The sequence below is a fragment of the Mixophyes fleayi genome, chromosome 2, assembly GCF_038048845.1.
Source record: "Mixophyes fleayi isolate aMixFle1 chromosome 2, aMixFle1.hap1, whole genome shotgun sequence".
Classification (NCBI taxonomy): Eukaryota; Metazoa; Chordata; class Amphibia; order Anura; family Limnodynastidae; genus Mixophyes; species Mixophyes fleayi.
Genome location: NC_134403.1, coordinates 17,194,266 through 17,214,960, shown reverse-complemented (window position 1 = coordinate 17,214,960; position 20,695 = coordinate 17,194,266). Strand labels below are relative to the sequence as shown.

General features: G+C 41.2%; 1 protein-coding gene across 2 annotated transcripts in view; it reads left to right on the top strand.

The window, feature by feature from the left end:
* LOC142140737 (retinal guanylyl cyclase 2-like) overlaps positions 1-20,695 on the top strand; it is an 82,028-nt gene that overhangs the window by 18,874 nt on the left and 42,459 nt on the right. For both annotated transcript variants that reach the window (XM_075198575.1, XM_075198574.1), the window contains exons 3-6: positions 3,720-4,021; positions 6,750-7,104; positions 14,354-14,438; positions 19,256-19,352. In XM_075198575.1, coding sequence (XP_075054676.1) covers positions 3,720-4,021; positions 6,750-7,104; positions 14,354-14,438; positions 19,256-19,352 — 839 coding nt within the window. The remainder of the gene's footprint in view (positions 1-3,719; positions 4,022-6,749; positions 7,105-14,353; positions 14,439-19,255; positions 19,353-20,695) is intronic.

Genomic DNA, 20,695 nt, shown 5'->3' with positions numbered 1-20,695 from the left:
GGTCATACAGACAGTGTAATTGCGCTACACACGGCTATGTGAGCTGTTTAGAAATGAACCGAACGTCCACCATGAACTTTTGATAACTGACAAGTTGACGATCTCTGACACAGTGTAAGATTGAAGCAATTCAGTGTAACCTTTGGCTGCAAAACGCTTATATTTCCTTCCGACGTCTTTCTACCGAACCCGTAAATGCCAAAATCTCTCACATTTGACAGAAGCAGCTCTGGTATGAGCAACAACATGAATAAATACATAAATGCAAATAAAATATATTCCTTAGACCACTGAAAGTGAAGCGAGTCAGTGCATCAAGTAGCTGTCAAAAAATCCAATATTGGAAATATGAGCCAAGAGACGATCAATACACTTGTATTTAATGCTATTAATCTGTTTTTCAAAAAAAAAAGGAAAATCTCTTTTTAATAGTGTTCTCATAGATTTTAATACATTTCCATTATGATCCTTTATGGTATTTAAATTGTACCTGTCATTCAGATTTGAAAAATCTAACATAAATAGCACAGACTGCGTCAACTCTAATTTCTAATGTATAATTGTTAACACTGAAGTGATCGTTAAGAAAATCAGCTGCCTTTCTCCACCTTTAATTTCTTACCATTTTCCTTAAGGCATAGTGCAGAACAGCTGTTGGTGGGGCTGCCTGTGATTGGATGTAATCTTAGTTTAATCTCATATGATCATTCATTCGGGTGTGATACATATGATCGACAGTTACATGATCGACGTTTCTATGGTCTACACCATAATATAGACAGTTTTGGAAAGTCGACAATAATGACATTGACAGTATTGTTAGGTCGACAACTGAAATGTAGATAGTATTGTTAGGTTGACAATTAGAATGTAGACAGTATTATTAAGTCGACAATTCAAATGCAGACAGTATTATTGTGTCTACAATAATATGCCTAATCCTATCCTTAACCGTAACCCACTAGCCTTAACCCACTAACCCTAACCCACTAACCCTAACCCACCAACCCTAACCTACTAACCCTAACCTAACCCTATCCCTAACTGACTAATCCTATCCCTAACCCTAACCCCAACCCTAACCCTATCCTTAACCCTAACTCACTAAGCCTAACCCTAACCTTATCCCTAACCCACTAACCCTAACCCTATCCCGAAACCTAACCCTAAGCCTAACCCACTAACCATATCCCTAACCCACTAACCCTAACCCACCAACCCTAACCTACTAATCCCTAACTGACTAATCCTATCCCTAACCCTAACCCCAACCCTAACCCTATCCTTAACCCTAACTCACTAAGCCTAACCTAACCCTAACCTTATCCCTAACCCACTAACCCTAACCCTATCCCCAACCATAACCCTAAGCCTAACCAACTAACCCTGTCCCTAACCCTCTAACCCTATCCCTAACCCCAAACCAAACCCTATCCCTAACCCAATAACCCTATCCCTAACCCACTAACCCTATCCCTAACCCTAACCCTATCCCTAACCCCAAACCTAACCCTATCCCTAACCCACTAACCCTATCCCTAACCCACTAACTCTATCCCTAACCCCAAACCTAACCCTATCCCTAACCCACTAACCCTATCCCTAACCCTAACCCACTAACACTAACTCTATCCCTAAAACTAACCCTAACTGTAACCATATAATACTGTTTACATTTGAATTGTCGATCTAATAATACTGTCTACATTTCAATTGTCACCCTAACAATACTGTCTACCTTGTGAATTGTCACCCTAACAATACTGTCTACCTTGTGAATTGTCGTCCTAATAATACTGTTGATATTTGATTTGTCAACCTAATGTTGTTCTCTTTCTGAATGTCGACCAAATGAATGTCTCGCCATCACATACCATTCATTCAGTGATCCCGGTATATATACTCATGCTACGGTGTGTCTTGCACTTGATGTTACAGGATGTTACACTGAGCATGCTCCTGTAGTACATGGTCCCTCTCTTATCGATGCTCATGGATATACACAGCTGCCCAGTAGATGATCAGCTTCCTGTAGACATGTAAAGGGGTGAATATAAAATAAATTACATAGCTCTAGCACACAGTAAATGTAATACAAGTAAATTTATATGTTGTTTTTCAGATACTTTAATACATAACTGACAGTGGCATTTTAAATTGTCTAGTTTTTGTTCGCCACCAGTTCTCTGTCTCACCTGACCTCCTGTGTAGAAAATAGAACTGAACGGACTGCGACCCCCTTTGCTCATCTCAACAAAGCAATATCATAGCTCCCAACTGTCCTGATTTCAGATGGACAGTCCCAATTTTAGGGCTCTATGCCGCCTGAGAACATGTTTTACAGCGCTAGACAGCCCCCTGGGGGCATGGCCATGTCTCCATTGTGTCATGGACACACCTCCATCTAGACCTGGCCACCCCCCCTTTTCCAATGGCGGGCACTGGAATCTTGGGATGTATGCAATGTGGCTCCCTTTGTGCTTCAGGTAAGGTTTACCAACAAACAATGTTTTGGAATGGGAAAACACAAAGAGATTGGGGTGTGGTCACATGACGTTGTGGGCATGCCACGTCCGTTTGGACATGGAACACATGCTTTTTGGCTAGACCGCCACCAACCCTTCCCTCTAACTACACTCTTGCACTACCTGTGATAGTTGAGCCCGCTACCCGTTCACCGATGCTTTGCTGTGGACAGTGCACATCCCAACATTGCGGCATTCTAGACAAAAGTCTTAAATGGAGGTTTTTTCGATTCATAACTGTCCTTCCTGAATCGGGACAGTTGGGAATTATAGGCGAGGGGAGTGTGGGGAGGGCAGGTGAGGAAGAGTTATAGCCAGATCATCAATTACACCATCTAGACACCTGCCTAGGGCCTAGCTTATCCTAACCCATTTTTTATGCTTTGCTTTTATTGACAAATAGAGGATGTACAAGTGCCCAAAAAAAGTATGCTGCCCCATGAACTCTTAATCCAACTGTGGGCATAGGGGTGTGTTGTCTAAGACTGGATAACCCTCTTACGATTTTCTGTAACTTAATGTTAATCATCATTTATTTCTAAGAATTAGAATTAGATAATTAAGAGCTCTGAAACCAAACTATATTCGTTTCTAAATGTTAATTAAAAAAAAATAACTTTACAATTTAATATGGGAATTTGTCTAATTAGAACGTGGACTTGGTGAGATTTGATAATACTTATTGTTTATTGCTGAATATTACATATTTTTAGTACCATCTGCAATCGCCTGCAATTTTCAGGGTATTTAACAGCCTAAACCAGGCCTGTCCAACCTGCGGCCCTCCAGGTGTTGGGAAACTACAAGCCCCAGCATGCTTTTCTAGTAGACAACCAGTTGATAGCTGGAAGGGCATGCTGGGACTTGTAGTTTCACAACATCTGGAGGGCCGTAGGTTGGACAGGCCTGGCCTAAACACTATACCATAGAGAAGGAGCATTATAACCAGTTATATTTGGCTCCCGGAGGCCTACAAATCAGGTGAAATCACAAATTAGGACCTCCAAATTAGCAGGCAAGATAGTTCTTAAATAAATCTGATTAGACAACAGAAGTCTAAGAGGGCGGAGTCCCCCCTTAGGGCCTCTAATATGTGTCTCCTGATAGTGTATTTATGTTGTCCTATCAGTAGTATTGTTAGTCTCTGGCAGAGATCGTTATTCGTTAACCTTTTCTGTTATTTTTGTGTTTTAGTCATTATTATGTGCATGCATTCTGTTCTGATTGGAGGGGAAGAACAAGCCACCTTTCTAACCAAAGCGCATGAGATGGGACTAACAGACGGAAGATACGTCTTTGTACCATACGACACTTTGCTTTACAGCCTTCCCTACAAGAACAACTCACTATCCCTCTTTGATAAAAACAGCAAGCTGCAGGAAGCCTACGACGCGGTGCTGACCATCACTATGGATTACGAGGAAAAGTCGTTTTATGATGTCTTCGCCGAATTGAAGGCAAAGGGAGAAATCAAGACGCGCCTGGAACCGCACCAAGTAAGTGACCAAATGACACACACTGCCCCCTAGTGGGCAAATTAGCATGAAGCCTAGCTAAAACATAGGATTCAATTGTGCAAATAGGTTATATACTGGCATGCAAACACAGTTGTGTGTCCATTTTAAAATATTAGCTGAGAATATACATTGTGGCAATGTGTTACAAGTGTGATAGTACAGAGTAATATATAAAGGATAACTCCGGGATCACAGATATTTTACGTAACCCACATTGGCCCTTTGTGTGAATCCAAAAGTTTCTAAATTAGGAGACTACAAGTACTCAGGTCTAGGACTTTAAAGAGGTGTCTGTCTATGCATGCTTGGATAATTTGCTGTAATTATAAATTCTGTGGCAAGAAGAGATCTATCAAAAAGCAGTGTTGCAACCTGGGCTGACGGAAGGGCTGCTGACACCCTAGGTGCCCCTCTGCCCCCCAATGAGGCACACACCCCCTAAGAGAGGGTCCCCAGCCCTCGCTGCTTCTTACCTTAGCAGAAATGAAGAAGAGGGGGCAACATATCCTGCTCGCTGTAGTTGTTATCATCTCACCTTACAACATTTATCCAAGCAAAATCGGACACAAAAAATAAACCCAGCCCCTGTTCTATAAAAACCACACACCCAATTCATCCAAAACCCGCAATGGTCAACTCAACCACACCCACTTTCTGGCTAAGCCCATCCCCTTTCGGAGGGTAGTTCACCAAAATTGATTAATTAGGAAGTATTAAATATTTTTACTTATATCATGAACCTATTAAGCAGAGCAGTCCTGAGAATGTTTATTTATTTACATCAGTTCTACTGCTGCTAAGCTTACAGTCCATTTATCCAACCACACAGACAATACGACCGCAATAGTTATCATCATCACCATTTATTTATATAGCGCCACTGATTCCGCAGCGCTGTACAGAGAACTCATTCACATCTGTCCCTGCCCCTTTGGAGCTTACAGTCTAAATTCCCTAATATACACACAGACAGACTAGGGTCAGTTTTGTTAGCAGCCAATTAACCTACCAGTATGTTTTTGGAGTGCCTGGTTAATATTGACATTGCTCAACTGAAACCTTAACTGCAGTATGTAAAATCAGACAGAGTTTTCAGTTCACTCCATTAAGGCTCTGGCAGTTTAGGTAATTAAAATGATGCGCTCAAAATTTGTCACGCTGAAATTGTTATCATTGGTAAGAATAGTTTCTATATAATTAGTACAGACGGAATCTATTTTCTTTCACGGAATCTATTTTTAAGTGTTTAACTATTAGCTGGCACATCTGATCCAGAAACAACTGTTATTAATTGCAATTAATAGATATATAATTTTACTGTAAAATAAATACAGTTTTGTGAAGCAATACATGGCATCAATTTAGAGTTTTACAATCCTTATATCTAGTAATATTTCTGAACGTGATAATTTTGCAAGGGCAGCTTGGTGGCTCAGTGGTTATCACTTCTGCCTTACAGCACTGGGGTCACAAGTTTAATGCCCAAAGATGGCTTTATCTGTAAGGCGTTTGTATGTTCTCCTCGTGTTTGCGTGGGTTTCCTCCAGGTGCTCCGGTTTCCTCCCACACTCCAAAAACATACTGGTAGGTTAATTGGCTGCAATCGAATTTATCCTAGTCTCTGTGTGTGTGTGTGTGTGTGTGTGTGTTAGGGAATTTAGGGCAGGGACTGATGTTAGTGGTGCAATATAAATAAATGATGGTGATGATGATGCCCTGTACAGTGATTTCTGATTTTTACAAATCAGTCATTAAAAATAAGACAAAGTTGTTGAATGGTTCTATTCTCCACACATGGACTTAACAGGAATCACATTTTGACCTAAATTTCTTAAGGAAATACATGTTTTGAGGCTTTCAGGACAGGACAACTTTTCCATGTGGGCCCCAAAATTCAGAATTATGCCCTTATGGACCCCCTCTTTATTAATATTGATTTAGTTAGGCAATTAATAACCTTTGCAGCTACTGAGTAAACAGGTGAATGTATATATAATATTTGTACCAGTATCAGATTGATAAAAGATTTCAGTAATCAGTACATTGCAGTACTGGATGGATATTGGGTTGGGACGGAGCAGATCTCGATGGGTGAGAGAGACTTTGATGTTTTCAGGATTGGGAGGTAAACATTGTGACTGCTGTAATATTTTTCTATGGTGCACAATAATTTTAAGTTACACTGATACATTAAGGTTTATTATTTAAATCCATTAATATACTTAGCCTGTTCCAAGATACCTCAGCCTGTATGGGCACATTGCACATTGTAGGACTTTTCTGAAAACCCTTCCATAAGATTGTGTAGTCCATAGCAACCAATCAGTAGTTTTCATAGTGTAGTTTATAATACAAAGGCCAACATTGATGATTATATACCTCCCAAAAGTCAAAAATGTCTCTAAGAAGCCCTGGTGTTTAGCATACAGAAGGGCGTGACGTGTGGGTGTGGTTTGGTGAAGCTGGGTGTGATTTAGACAGATATGGGCTTGGTTTGGGTGTGTCGGAGGCGTGGTTCATTTTGTCCTGATTGTTAAATAAAAAAAATCAGAAAATACCACCTTCACTTGCACCTGTTTTCATAATTGTCTCCAATTGAATGTATAGGAGATTTGATAAAGACAGCTGTTAATACTCAATAAATCCTTGGGAATATCCGGTTTCTAAACAATTCTACTGACCACTAATAATAAATCTCTGTCACCAGGTTTCACCTCTGTTTGGAACCATCTATGATTCGATGTACTTACTGGCCAAAGCCATGAGCACCGCTTGGAAACAAGGTGCTTGGATCTCAGGAACGAACCTGGCGGAATATACCAAAAACCTGGATTACCCCGGATTTACACAGATGTTGTACACAGACTCGAAGGGGAATGGGCTCAGCAATTTTGTGGTCTTAGACACTGATGGTAAAATGAATCAACTCTTCCCAACCTACTTGGTGGAGATGTCTTCTCATTTAGTGCGCTTTTTGGGAAAGACCATACGGTTTCCTGGAGGAACTCCCCCTCCTGCAGACTCCAGCTGTTGGTTTGATCCGGACACACTGTGCATAGGAGGTAATTCATGCTTATGATGTATAATACAATGAAAACCAATGCCATATTTCATGAAGGTTGTTTGTGAAATTATGTCTTGATAATGGTTAATGACAATGAAGTAATAATAATAATATTAATAATAATAATAATAATAATAATAATAATAATAATATATGCAAATTGTTCCTTACTTAGCTACTTGTGTGCTTAAGATTTCATATTACATGTGTAAAGTGAGTTTGAAACAATAGAGGTCTGAGCTCTCCCTTCTGTACTTACCACTATAGAACTTGGCAGGCAGCCAGGACTTCTGTTACATTTTATTCTGTTGCAACAATGTTGCTGCTCACTTTTAAGTTAACCCTTAGTGCTGAAAAATAATGACTAAACAACTCTCCAAATCATCTTACTATCAATTGAGATGTGTGAAAAAAAAAAATGTAACGTCTCTTTCTAAAAAGCTTTTAACTATTTGATATTCAATTTATTAAGTTTTTGAGTTTTTTTGTCTCCGGAATTTGAAAAAGTAGTTTTAAAGCTTCATCCATTTTCTATTTCCTGTGGCTTTGAGCTCGGGATTCCGAGGGGTTAATTTGCCAAAACTTCTAACAAGAAGAAATGGGGGTGTTTCCCATAGCAACCAATCAGAATCTAGCTATAATTTAAGTAGACTGTCACAAATAAATGATAGCTAGAATCTGATTGGTTGTTATCGTCAACATCTCCACTTTTCCTTTCTAGATGGTTTTAATAAATTTACAGTAACCGTTCTCTGTTCAGGGTTACCGGGTGTAACTGAATCCCTTAGGCTATGTACCAACTGGCGTTTGAAATGCTCTTTGTATCACATGTTAAAATGCCAGCGAAAAAGGCATATAAACCCCATTGTGCTCATGTATACAGGATCTTGTTGTCTTTTTCTAAACAAACACATATGTAGACACATCTGAATGCATTTAATTGACTGTTTAATCTGGTAATTAAAACAGTTGATGACAATTTGCTGCTAATATGATATCTAAATGTGCAGCCGTCCATTGAAACTGTTCACTTAATTAGTGGCTAAGCTCGTTAGCATACTTCCTGATTAAATCAACTTGCGGGAAGTACGTTCCCTTGGTGAGGTCATTCTGCACACCCCAGAGACAAGTGTCTGGTGTGTGCGGCAATTCAAAGGTGGTTTTAGGGGAGGGTGATTGGGGTGACCTAGCGGTTAGGAGGCACAAGAAATGCCCCAAGGGTTGTGACTTGTGACCATGCTAATTATGATGTCCCCATTCCCTTATCAGGTCACAGCCACACAGCCTTTCGGAGGAGTCGTATCCGTATCCCGATTTAGGAGATTTAAATGTTGGGAGGTCTGTGTTGGGGTGTTCTATAAAAGTGGAGGAATCTGAGAATGTCTTTGATGGAACGACAGTATAATTTTACATCATATTCCATTATAAATGCTTTATTTAGTATGTAGAAATATCTTCTTTTTTATTTTGGCCTTTAAAAAAGTCCTCTCTTAAAAAAAAAAAATCAATGTTTTGTATCCGTTCTCTGATACATGATCATTTCCTACTTTTGAATTATGATGTGTGAATGCAGTCTGTGTATCAATACATAATAAACGACTACATAACTGTATTCTATAAAAGTGATCTTTCATTGTGCTGCTAACAGAACCATGCCCAGGGCCCTCTTAAGAACATCTTGGGCCCCCGGGCACAGCAGTGCACCGGGGCCCCTATATATGCAAAAAGAAAAAAAATCATTATATATATGGGCCCTGCAGCTCAGGGGGGCCCATCGGAGGCAGCAAAAAAAAAAAAAACCTGTAAAAACAAAAAAGACAATACTTACCTTGCGGTCAGCTGGCGATCCGGCTCCCTCCATGGTCTCCTCCTCCGTCGCGCTCCGCAATGGATGTCGGGCAGGCGTGATGACGCCATGCCCGACATGCACTGCGAGTGCCGCACGGAGGAAGATGACCAATGGGCAACATCTCCACTTTTTCAAACCTGCAGTTTAGTAAATACAGCGACCCAAGAGTCTTCTAAAAGGAAACACGTTAATGTTATAATAATAATAATACAGGAGCTTTGTTGGGTGGCAGTAATCAGAAGTGTCTACGGCCATGAATGATAGGCAGAGGAAGAAGGTATAAGAGACTTCTGCTCCCCAGAAAATAAGTACATTATGGCACTTAAAAAATAAATATATAAAATCAACAGCAAGCAGCCACTTTAAAAGTTTCTATACAAAATAGTCAGGTAAAAAGAAATAAATTGTATGAGTTAATTAAAGTATGAAATAAATTAAAAAATTACAATCCAACTAAAAAATCGAATTATATTATTTACATTTCATAGGACATAGTGCTCACTTATTGAACACTACATTTCAATATCTACTGGGAAGTCATAGTGTTCCCTGAATGTCAGGTATGTTGGTATGATACCTGCCTTAGCTGAGGCTATGGGCATAACCTCTCGAAGTTTGTTGGTTAAAGGAGCCCATCAGGTCTAGTGTAGCTGCCGCCCATACTGCTATGGGGCTCTGCTTCCCCCCACATGGTCTGCAAGGATATTAATAAGCTCCCTGGTGTTTGACAGCATCATCAGAAGAGATATTAAGCCCCAGAATGCAAACTGGCATTCAAATCAGTGGTGGAACTACCATCCATGCAGGTGCTATGGAGCCCAACAGTGTGGGGGACCCGCCAATGCTGGCCCATCCACTTGGGAGCTGCATGTACTGCTCTTACGAGTATGGGTTTGGGGTTAGCACATGTTCACTGCGTGTTCAACTTCTCTCTCCGTTCTCCCCCTTCTTTCCCTTCTTTTGCCCTTTCTGGCTTAAGAATTAACTCCTCTTTTACTTCTCTCTCCATCAAAACAATCCCACCCCAATCCTCCAATATATGTCCCTCCCAGCCCACCAAAACATTCCCTCTCAGTCCACCAATACTATGTCCCTACCAGTTCACCAACACCATGTCCCACCCAGTCCACAAAAACATTCTCCTTCCCAGTCCACCAACACCATCTCTCTCTCTATTCACCAACAACATGTCCCTCCCAGTTCAACAACACCATATCCATCACTATCCTCCAATGCCATCTCCCTTACAATACACCAACACCAACCCCCTCCCAAATCACCAACAACATTCTATCACAATCCACCCACACCAACTCCCTGCCTATCCACCAACACCATCACCCTATCCACTAACATCGTCTGCCACCGTATACACCAATACCATCTTCCTCCCAATTCTTCAAACCCATCTTTCTCCCAGTCCACCAACACCATCTACCTCCCAATTCACCAACATCATCTTCCTCATTATTCACCAACAGAATCTCCCTTCTTATCCATTAACATAATCTTCCACCCTATACACCAATACCATCTATCTTCCAATCCACCAACACCAACCCCCTCCAATCACTAACACCTTTCTCTCACAATCCACCAACAACACCATCTCCCTACCTATTCACCAGCATCATGTCGTATCCACCAACATCATCTCCCTCCCTGTACCAATAACATCTACCTTCCAATACACCAAAACCAACATCTCCCAAATCACCAACACCATTCTCTCTCAATCCACCAATGCCATATTCCTCACTATACCAATTTCCCTCCAGTCCACCAACACCATCCCCCTCCCAAACCACCAACACCATGTTCTTCCCAGTCCACCACCAGCATCTTTCTCCACTCCATGTTTCTGCAGTAAAAGAGTGTTGTTACAGGATGTTTAAAAAAACATTTATTTGTTTGATGGCAACTCAATTCGGGAGAAAGTTTTTGAGGACATTTTTCCCCTGATAAAATGTCCAAAATAATAATAGCAAAATTAACTAACAATCCACCTACTGTATAAAAAGCTTTCTAGCAGTATAAGAGCGGACAGCCTTGGTGCACGGGGAATCCTGAAAGATTCATCTTCCCTGTCGGCACACAGTGTGACTCCCTCATCAATAGGTGATTATAGAAAGGGGGGGCGGACATAGATAAATAAACTGTTCATGTATCTGTGCTCCCCCTTCCCTAATGTATAGATGGGGAAAATAAAAATAAGGTAGCGTGTGGCTAGACAGAGCTAAGGTCCTACGTCATTGTGAATTCCAACAAATTGACTTTACCTAGCTAAATTTTGGTATTGTAGTGTCAATATGATAATATTATTATGCTATATGGTGACATAACGTCTAATATCCTGCACTGTCATAATGTTCATGTAGCTCTACACGGTACACATATGTAATGGGCATTTGGGCCTTCTGCAGGCAGTGTTTACCTTTTTGTCATAGTGTGAAGGCGGGAGACTGACACTAGGCAGTATTTACAAAGATAATGATATATCCATGAAACAGTCTCCCATCCGAGGTGGTGATGATTAATATTTTTATATACATGTAATAGTAAAATATAAGGATATTTGGGCTGATGCAGAGTCGGATGCAAAACGGAAGTAACGGAAAAATTGCGTATTTCCGCCAGTATATGTAAAGCCGTGCACATCTCAAGATGCCTCTGCATCAGCAGCATATGCTCCTGGTTTACGATAAGTCACTATCATCTGCTCCCACTTGCATCTGCCCTATAGCAGGAGCCAAACATATGCCTCATAACATTTCGGCAGGTCTGTCTGAGCCGCATTAGAGCGAACACACCTTTAGTGTACTCAGCCAGTGGTTGCACGCCCCTTCCATCCCCCGTCCCGCCTATCCAGACCCTGGCAGTGGTCAGCACCAAGATGATGCAAAAGTCTGCATAGGAGTAAATGCCTACATCCCTCATCCCTCGGTTTGCTTATTTTCTCACCATACATCACATTACAAGTATATTTTTTGACTTTACCATGCCTCTGTTTGCACAGTGCTTCAAGTATGTTTAAGGTCATTGCAATTTGCTATGCTATATATAGTGAATGAACTACTGCCGCTGCAGGGTGTAAGACCCCTTCTGGGCCCAGAGATACGGTGGTTCTGCAATTCCAGGTCACCCTAGCAAGGATGAAGAGCAGAGCAGGGCCTCTTCTGAGCATGTCCCACACATGCACAGTGGTGCACAGTAAATCCCCAGACAGGGTACCACAGCACATGTGTTGGCCCCACCAACGCTTCAAAGAGTAGAGCAGGGGCTTCCTGCGGATCTCCCAGTCCTTTCCCGAATTTGGTATACCGCTTTCCACCCTTGTCTATATAAAACGTCCTAAATTAAACCAGAATGCAGAAAGCTTTGCTAATGCATAATTTCATTTCTGTCTAAAGGTATCAGACTATAAAAAAAAGTATTTTGTTGATATTAAGTTGACAACTCTGCGTCACCTGAAAGGGAATTAAAAAGATTCACTTGAGCAAAATGCGTTGGGTGTATAAATGCAAAGCTGCCGTTGTGAGGTTTTGTGGAACGTAGACAAATTATTTGCCCCTATTTAAAAAAACCTCAAGCAAATATAAGCAGTTTTTTTTAATATGTGTTATACAGAATATGAACAGCAAAATAATATTTTGAAGAGCGCAACTTTGACCCTAAATGGATATCTGTCCTCCATAGACATAAGATCTATCTCTTCTATCCTCATTTCCTTACCACCGTCTCAGGATGGTGATAGCAGGAGTAATTCATAGTAAACTTGCTGTATTTATTTTAATAATGCATGTAGCGGTGAGGGTCCTCTTACCGCTACCAGCCGGTACGGCCGGGCATGCAAGTATCATTCAGCTGGTCTGGCTATATTTTCTAAGTAAAATGTGGTGATAGAAAATCATTCCTATCCCCACTTAAGACCCTCTAATGTCTTAGTTGCGTTTCTTGATCACCCACTCTCATTGTGAAACAGGGATGGAGCTCAAAGGTTTCCAAATATATAGTAAATCCCCAAATTCCTCTCTGCACAGTGAGTCAGATAGGTGTGGCACAAAGGACTAGTCCAAAATAATTCAATGACAATGGCTTTCTGTTCAGCCATAATTAGGTTTATATAAGCATTTAATCACATGTAGCTTGACCTTTACATTCTTAATAAAGCAAATTAGACATGGAGACCATGACAGGTGTGAGATGAATGTGTCTGTTGTACTTACTAATTTTTTAATGGGAAACGATATATTATTTGCCATATCTCTCTCTTGCTCTCCCTCTCTTTATGATTACCTCCCTCTTTCTGTCTTCTTTCTCTCTTCCTCGCTTATCCCATCCCTGCTCTCATTCTATCCCTCCCTCTCTCATCCCAAACCTCTCTCATTATCTTCTCACCCCCTATCTTTCTCTCTCTACTTCTATCACTCCCTTCTTTCTCAATCTCACCCTCCCACTCTTATGCCCCCTCACTGTCATTCTCACTTTTATTCCCTCTTTTATCCCATCGTTTCTCTATCTTTGCCTTTCTAATCCACCCTCTCTCCAATTTTCTCTCTCCCTCTCTCATCCCCCTCTCACCCCCCCCCTCTTTCACATTCTCTCCCTCTGTCCCTCATCCTACCTATCTCTCTCCCTCTATCTTTCTCACTTCCCTCTTTCTCATTCTCTCTCTACCTCTCTCATTCTCTCCCTCCCTCTCTCATACCACCCTCTCTCATTAACTGCCTCCCCGTCTCAGCCCACCCCTCACTATTATCCCTGTCCCATTCTATCACTCTCTTACCCACTCCCTTCCTCTCTTACCCACTCCTCTCTCTCATTCTCCCTCTCTCTCATTCCTTCCCTCCCTCTCATCCTCTGCTCTCTCTGATATTCTCCCTCCCTCTCTCATACCACCCTCTCTCATTAACTGCCTCCCCCTCTCAGCCCACCCCTCACTATTATCCCTGTCCCATGCTATCACTCTCTTACCCACTCCCTTCCTCTCTTACCCACTCTTCTCTCTCATTCTCCCTCTCTCTCATTCCTTCCCTCCCTCTCATCCCCTGCTCTCTCTCTCTCATATTCTTCCTCCCTCTCTCATCCCACCCTTCACTTTCATTATCTCCATCCTTCACCCCCCCCCCCCCACCCGTCTCCCCCTCTCTCATTCTATCTTATTCTCTTTCATCCTTTTCAACCGGTACCAAGTATTTTCTGTGTCAACCGGAAAAAGTGCCAAACTTATTTCCTAATCATGTTGGTTCTAAGAAAAAATGAATGAAACTTGATAATCCAATGGTTTAGCATTTAGTGCAAATAACTATGTATTGTACACAGTTTACATGGACATTGTCGTAGAAATACCCTGAGATTTATCCTCCATGCTGTAGCTGACATTCTTTGTGTATTTCAGGTATTGAACCATCGATCGTCATCTTGGTGTTTGGGTTGGTGTTTGCCTTGGCTCTATGCGGTGTTGGGGTCTCCTATCTCATCAGGTAAAATCATGTAAATAATTTCTACTTTGCATTAGGTCAAAGGGTTTATTTGTTGTAGTAAAAAATGTTCTGGTCTAGACACAATGGAGGTAATTTAGGAATCATAGATCATCCGTCACGCAGTGCAGACTTAGCAGAAGTAGCTTTGGACCCTCTGTGCTCACAAGTACACCTACAAATCTGCAGAGGAACTTCAGTGGATATTGCTGAGCAAAACATTGGTGCTAAACCAAGGTGTTTTTTGCGTTTCATCATTAAACTTGAATATGTCCTGTTCACTTTGTCTACCAGTGAAGCAGGTAAAGGCCCTTACATCCCCCTGTAGCGTGGCCTGATTAATACTTAATCCTCACAGGCTCGCTGACAGTGACATCATTTGGTGCTGCGCAGTGCCAAATTAGAAAGCCTATAATTACTAAACTGGTCATGGAAGAAAGGACCGAGCAACTCTGACTCTATATAACATATCGCGATCGAAGTGGGGACACCATTGCAATTGCTAAGGCTACAGCTATTAATGCTGTATCACTGGTATTTATGAGAAATTGAGTGTTCACATTATAATATGCATAGACTTTAGAATATAGATGCATACCTTGCACCAGAATTTATAAATCTGTGCTAAATGTAACACCCAGGGGTACCTCAGAAACATTTAAGGAGGTACACCATAGGGTTAAAGTAAACTCAAAGGGTCTGATTTATTAAGGAACGTATGGCAAAAAAGGAATACATTTTCTCCCGGCCAAACCATGTTACAATGCAAAGAGTGCAAATTAGTTTATTATTTTGCACAGTCCTGTACTGTACTGACTTGCTCTTGGATATCTATTGCCTGATCTGTTGTTGTTACCCTTGCCTGTTCCATGGATCCTGCCTGATTGCCTGTGACCCTGACCTTTTGGCCTGTATTCTGGACTTCGCTGTTTGCCTGTGACCCTGACCCTTTGGCGTGTTATTTGACCATTCTACCTTGCTTGTGACCGCTGACCTCAGCTTACGTCTGACCATCCGTTACCATCTACTCAGCCTCCTCTGGCCCGCCGCTGCGGTGTTGTTTAATGAACTTGCACTACGTTAGGAGTTAAGTCCTGGGGGCATCCGAGTACCTGTGAGCACATAAAGCTCTACGGGAAAGGCGGCTGCTATAGGTGAAGACCTCTGTCCTCTGTTCTGCAAGTTCGTTATCAGACCGGCAGTCTAACAGAAAGGAGATATGTCATAGACGTGGCTCCTGAATAGATCAGCTGCTTATTTTATCCATACAGGAGCCATATTCACTATTTACATATTGAACGTTTGAACCTCCTGCCCAATTTTTGATTACAGTGTAGGCAGTGAGCAGCTACAATGGTTGAGGTTCTTGAGGAGAGGACCTCTACTGAAGGGATGTGGACTATGTTAAAATAAATAATAATATATAGCCCCAAACACTTTACATGGCAAAACATGAATAATTCCGATTTTTGGGGTAGGATCTGGTTCTGGTCTGTTGTGATACTTTGGAGCCCCTTATTTCGTTGTTAATACATCCCTGGTACAAAGGATTTATCCCATGATGCTAAGTTCAGGTAGCAGCTGGGGTAGATTTTCATCTCTGGCTGGGTTTTTGCAGCTTGTGGGGCAGCGTCTTGAGATAATCTCTGGATTCTTATTTGTGTTCAGTGTTGAATTTGTTCCAAATCCTCATGACATGGAAATAAAATTGATTTTCAGTGTTTGGAGTAAGGTTGACGCATTAGAAATTACAGACAGGATGGTAAACACAATATGAGGATTAGTTTCCTGTGTATTCCTGTACAGGAACATTTACTTATACTATGATTAGAATTAAGAGGTTATTTTCATACATATATGTAGAGCAGATTTGTTTTCTATTCTTAAAGGAGACGTTTGGTCCAAAATAAATAAATCTAAAACAACCAGGAATAGGCTGCAGACTTCTGTAAAAACACAGAAATAACTACATGGTGATGGTATATAACAGTGTTGGCTAACCTGTGACACTCCAGGTGTTGTGAAACTACAAGTCCCAGCATACACTTCCAGCAATAAGCTGCTATATATTGGCAAAGCATGCTGGGACTTGTAGTTTCACAACACCTGGAGTGTCACAGGTGAGCCAACACTGGTATATGATGTTCTCTTCCCCATTATTATATATGTATATGTTTATATTATTTATATAGGTTGGGTATAACATTGATTTAAGGTTTCGCATTAAATATAGCAATGTATCCTTGCTGCATAACTAAGCATTTCACAATGCTACCTCCAGATGATAGCTGTCACAAAACAATTACTGTCAGGATACACAACAATAGCTCCATATGACAGCTGTGAGATAACTTTTCACAATGACAACTACTCTCAATTCCTGTCCATTTATGCTAAGACCAGAAATCTAGCTATTTATCTCACCTGGACTACTGCACTGCTTTTTTACTCAGCCCTTCAGTTAAAAGATCAAGTCAATCAGAACACTTCATCTAAACGGTTTGCAGCCTTTATAAAGTCCCTTAGTTCTACCAAACCTTTGCAGGAGCAAAGTTGGAACTGTCTGATTGTGCTTCACAAAAGACTTGATTTGTTGGACTACATCACAATTCTACCTTCTTCAATCCCTTGACTTTGGCTTTGTCCATCACTATCCTAACCTCTCCAATCTCTTGTCTTTAACTTCTACAATCCTTTGACTTTCCTTGGAGATAGTATCCCACAGAAGGCTTCAGTTCATGACAAAGTTTTGTTTGGAAGGCTTTCTGCAAGGGCCTGAAAATTTCACTCTGCTTCTTATCTGGGTACCACCTTGAACAAACAGTCAGAGTGCGCCAACCAATCCCTTGAACAGGTCCTGGGTGCTTTGTCTTGGATGCTCAGGATTACTGGTCCCAATTGCTTGAGTGGGCAGAGTTCTCAAGTAAGAGCTTGGTGCAGGACTCCACAGGGTATCACCCTTCTATGTCAACCATGGCTTCCATCCACTAGTATTCTTTTGATAGCCAAAAATGTGCAGGATTTCCAAGGGCTCTGGAAAAGTCTGCCAGAGCAGTTGAAGACAGTGGTAGCTAATCAAAAAAACTCGCCCTTCAGTGAAAAGGTCAAGTATATCAGAAGAATTCATCAGGAGCAATATTCTGTTTTAGATCTCTCTGCTTGTGCTTTGAAGAAGACATGTTTTGTTGGACTATACATCATGATTCTACCTTCTCCAATCCTGCGACATCGGCTTCATCCCCGACTATTCGACCTTCTCATGTCACTTGACTTTGGCTTCGTCCATCACTATTCTACTTTCTACAATCCTTTGGCTTCAGCTTGCACCTCACTCCCAGTCCTGTCAGGACTAAGCAGCTTGTCTGATATCCACCCCAGACACGTGGTTCTTTTCTGGCGGCTGCCAGCATCGTGACATTAACAGGGACCTTCAGGTGTTCAGGTTCAAATGTCCAGTTCCACCATGTGCCCTTAGGTATGTTATCCTGCAATTCATCCTAATATAAGGAGACTGTGATTTACTAAGATGAGCGGGCACTGTCTCGTCAAGGAGAATGTTAAAGCTCCAGATTCTTGCAAACTTGGAAGTTTGCAAGAAGAAAAAGAGAGGAAGGAAGGGAGAGGGGGAAATTAATAATCCTCATGACTATTGTTTGGGGTCTTTAATTAGCTATTAGATTCTTATAAACTTGCGACTTTCTGAATAATATCCAAGATGCACATATAGTGACACATTCCCCCAGAGTGGTATTTAGCCAAGTGGGTGATCTCTTTCATTCATCTAGTCCCAACCAGTGATAGAATCTATTTCTACAAAAGGAGGGACAGATCTCGATGCCCAATAGTTGGGGATATGTACTTTTACTGTACTATGTATATGGGGACTTAATGATTTTTTTATATTTATGTCCTAGATACTATACGGTAAGAGTCTGCTGGTCAATCGGTCTACACAAGCTCTAGGATGTACAGAACAGTTTAATCATGGGACAATCCCCGAACCCAGTGGATTCCAAATTTTCTTAGGTTGAGGCAACCTTTGGGTCTCCATAATTTTTTCAAGGCACCCCTTAGCCAAAATAATTACCAAGTAGTCACTCCCCTTGCTTTCCACCAGCCCTGGCCACGGCACCCCAGGGAGGTCGCCAAGGCACCCCAAGGGGGTCGCCACGGCACCCAGTTTGGGAACCACTGCCCTAACCAGTTATGGGCATGGCCACAGGATATCTACAGCATCTCAGGCTGCTCCAGGTGTATCTCACTCAGTCTTAGCTGTTCTAAGTGCCAACTTCTAAGGAGCCTATAGTTGCATTCTTGGGTTTCAGTTCTGATCTCCAAGACTAAGGTGATCCTGAATGTCCTCTGCCACTGTTCTGGTTTCCTTTTGGTTTCCAGTTTTCTGTTCCATTCCTTTGTAAAGTAGAGAAACATCTTTCATATTCATCATATCTCGGGAAACAGTAGCCAAAATCATAGATACAGGTAACTCCACTGATCTTTAGAGAAGTTAGCCAACTAACAACTACAAAATCTATATATCTCAGTGAACTCTACCTAAAATCACATTTTATGTTCTGGGTTGAATTATACTTTAAGAGTAAACCATAATGCACCTGAATCAAAAAATACACAATTAACCTATCCTTTGTCTCCTGTATTCCAGACATTATCCACACATAGCTATTCACTTGTGTAACTACAACTCCCAAAATGTTGGGAGCTGGCAGGGCTAGGACTTGTAGAGCCTTACCTTGATGTATGGTTTGCACATTGTCTTTCTGTATGACCTCAGTCTATGTATAAGGCTTATCTCATTTCAGGCACAGCATCCTTCAAATCCAACTCGTTAAGGGACCTAACAAAATATTATTGTCTCTGGATGACTTGACATTTATAAACCCCAAGCTCAGCATAAAGGTAAGACCATGATGATGTTAAAATTTTATGTAGCTATTAAGTCAGTACCATGTTCATGGTTTGCATTTCCTTTAAGGTGGCATATAGCATCTATATGGTCTAATCATTCTGGTCCATAGTCGGAGCTGACTATAGTGTGGACTTCAAGACCTTCTGCTCCCTACAGCAAAGTACCATCCATCACATTACTATATTAATATAATCCAGGCTTGCCAACTCTCCCTGAATGTCCAGGAGACTCCCGAAATCTGTATAGGTCTCCCAGACTCCCGGACTTTCTGTCTTCTCTCAGAAATAGAGCTGAAATGACGCGATTCTCAGGGAATCACTTCCTTTTGGGCCCGCCCCCTGCTGTAAAATGATGCGTTTGTGTCATTACCTTGAGGGGGTGGGGCCAAAATGACGCAATTCACCGAGCCCCGCCCCCCAATCACCCACCGCCCTCCAGTATCTCCCGGACGCCAACTTCCTGAAGTTGACAAGCATGATATAATCTCCTAACTGTATAGCCCACATTCCTTTTCACACTCCTCCTGTTTCTTTATTTTATAAGAAAAGTTTACATTTTTTGGGTTCAAAAGTGACTTATTGTTTCAAAAAAGTGATAAAGATTTGTGAATTGAATTTGCCATACCTAGAATATTTGGCCCAATAATTCCACAAACTGCAGAAAATGTGCCCCTCAATATTCACAAATATGTACTTTAAAGCTAGAACTTGAGGGGCCTGATTCATTAAAGAGAGAAGTGGAAAAAAAATGAGTAAATTTGATCCTAGACAAAACCATGTTACAATGCAAGGGGTGCAAATCAGTTTGTTTTTTTGCACAATAAATACTGTCTGTTTTGTTATGTAGCACACAAATACTTGATAGCTTTATTTGTACACTGAATTTTAAAGTTGATCTATTACACGCCTTAACCCAACTATAAATCTGTCCCCACATTTTTAATTTACCTTCCCCTCCAATACAACACGGTTTTACCAAGGTGCAAAGTTATTAATTTTTTTTGCTTTACTTTCTTTAATGAATCAGGCCCAAGAAGTTTAAAGCTGTTCAGTATTTGCATTTGTTGTGCAATGGAGGACCAGCAATTGTTCTCTGTTATTAGCGGCCGGTTGCAGTGTCCCTTAGTGGGATTACTGAGTGCTGTGCGCACAGAGATAGAAGGATATTTCCCACTACACCCACAGATGTATCACATATATCTTTAGCTCTGCTAAGTTTCTCCTGAATGTAATTACTGTGGTAAGTTTTTATTTGTATATGCATAAGCCAAATTGTATTTTATGTTTACTGTTCCTTTAACCAATGATCTGCCTTTGAAATTATAAGTGACAAC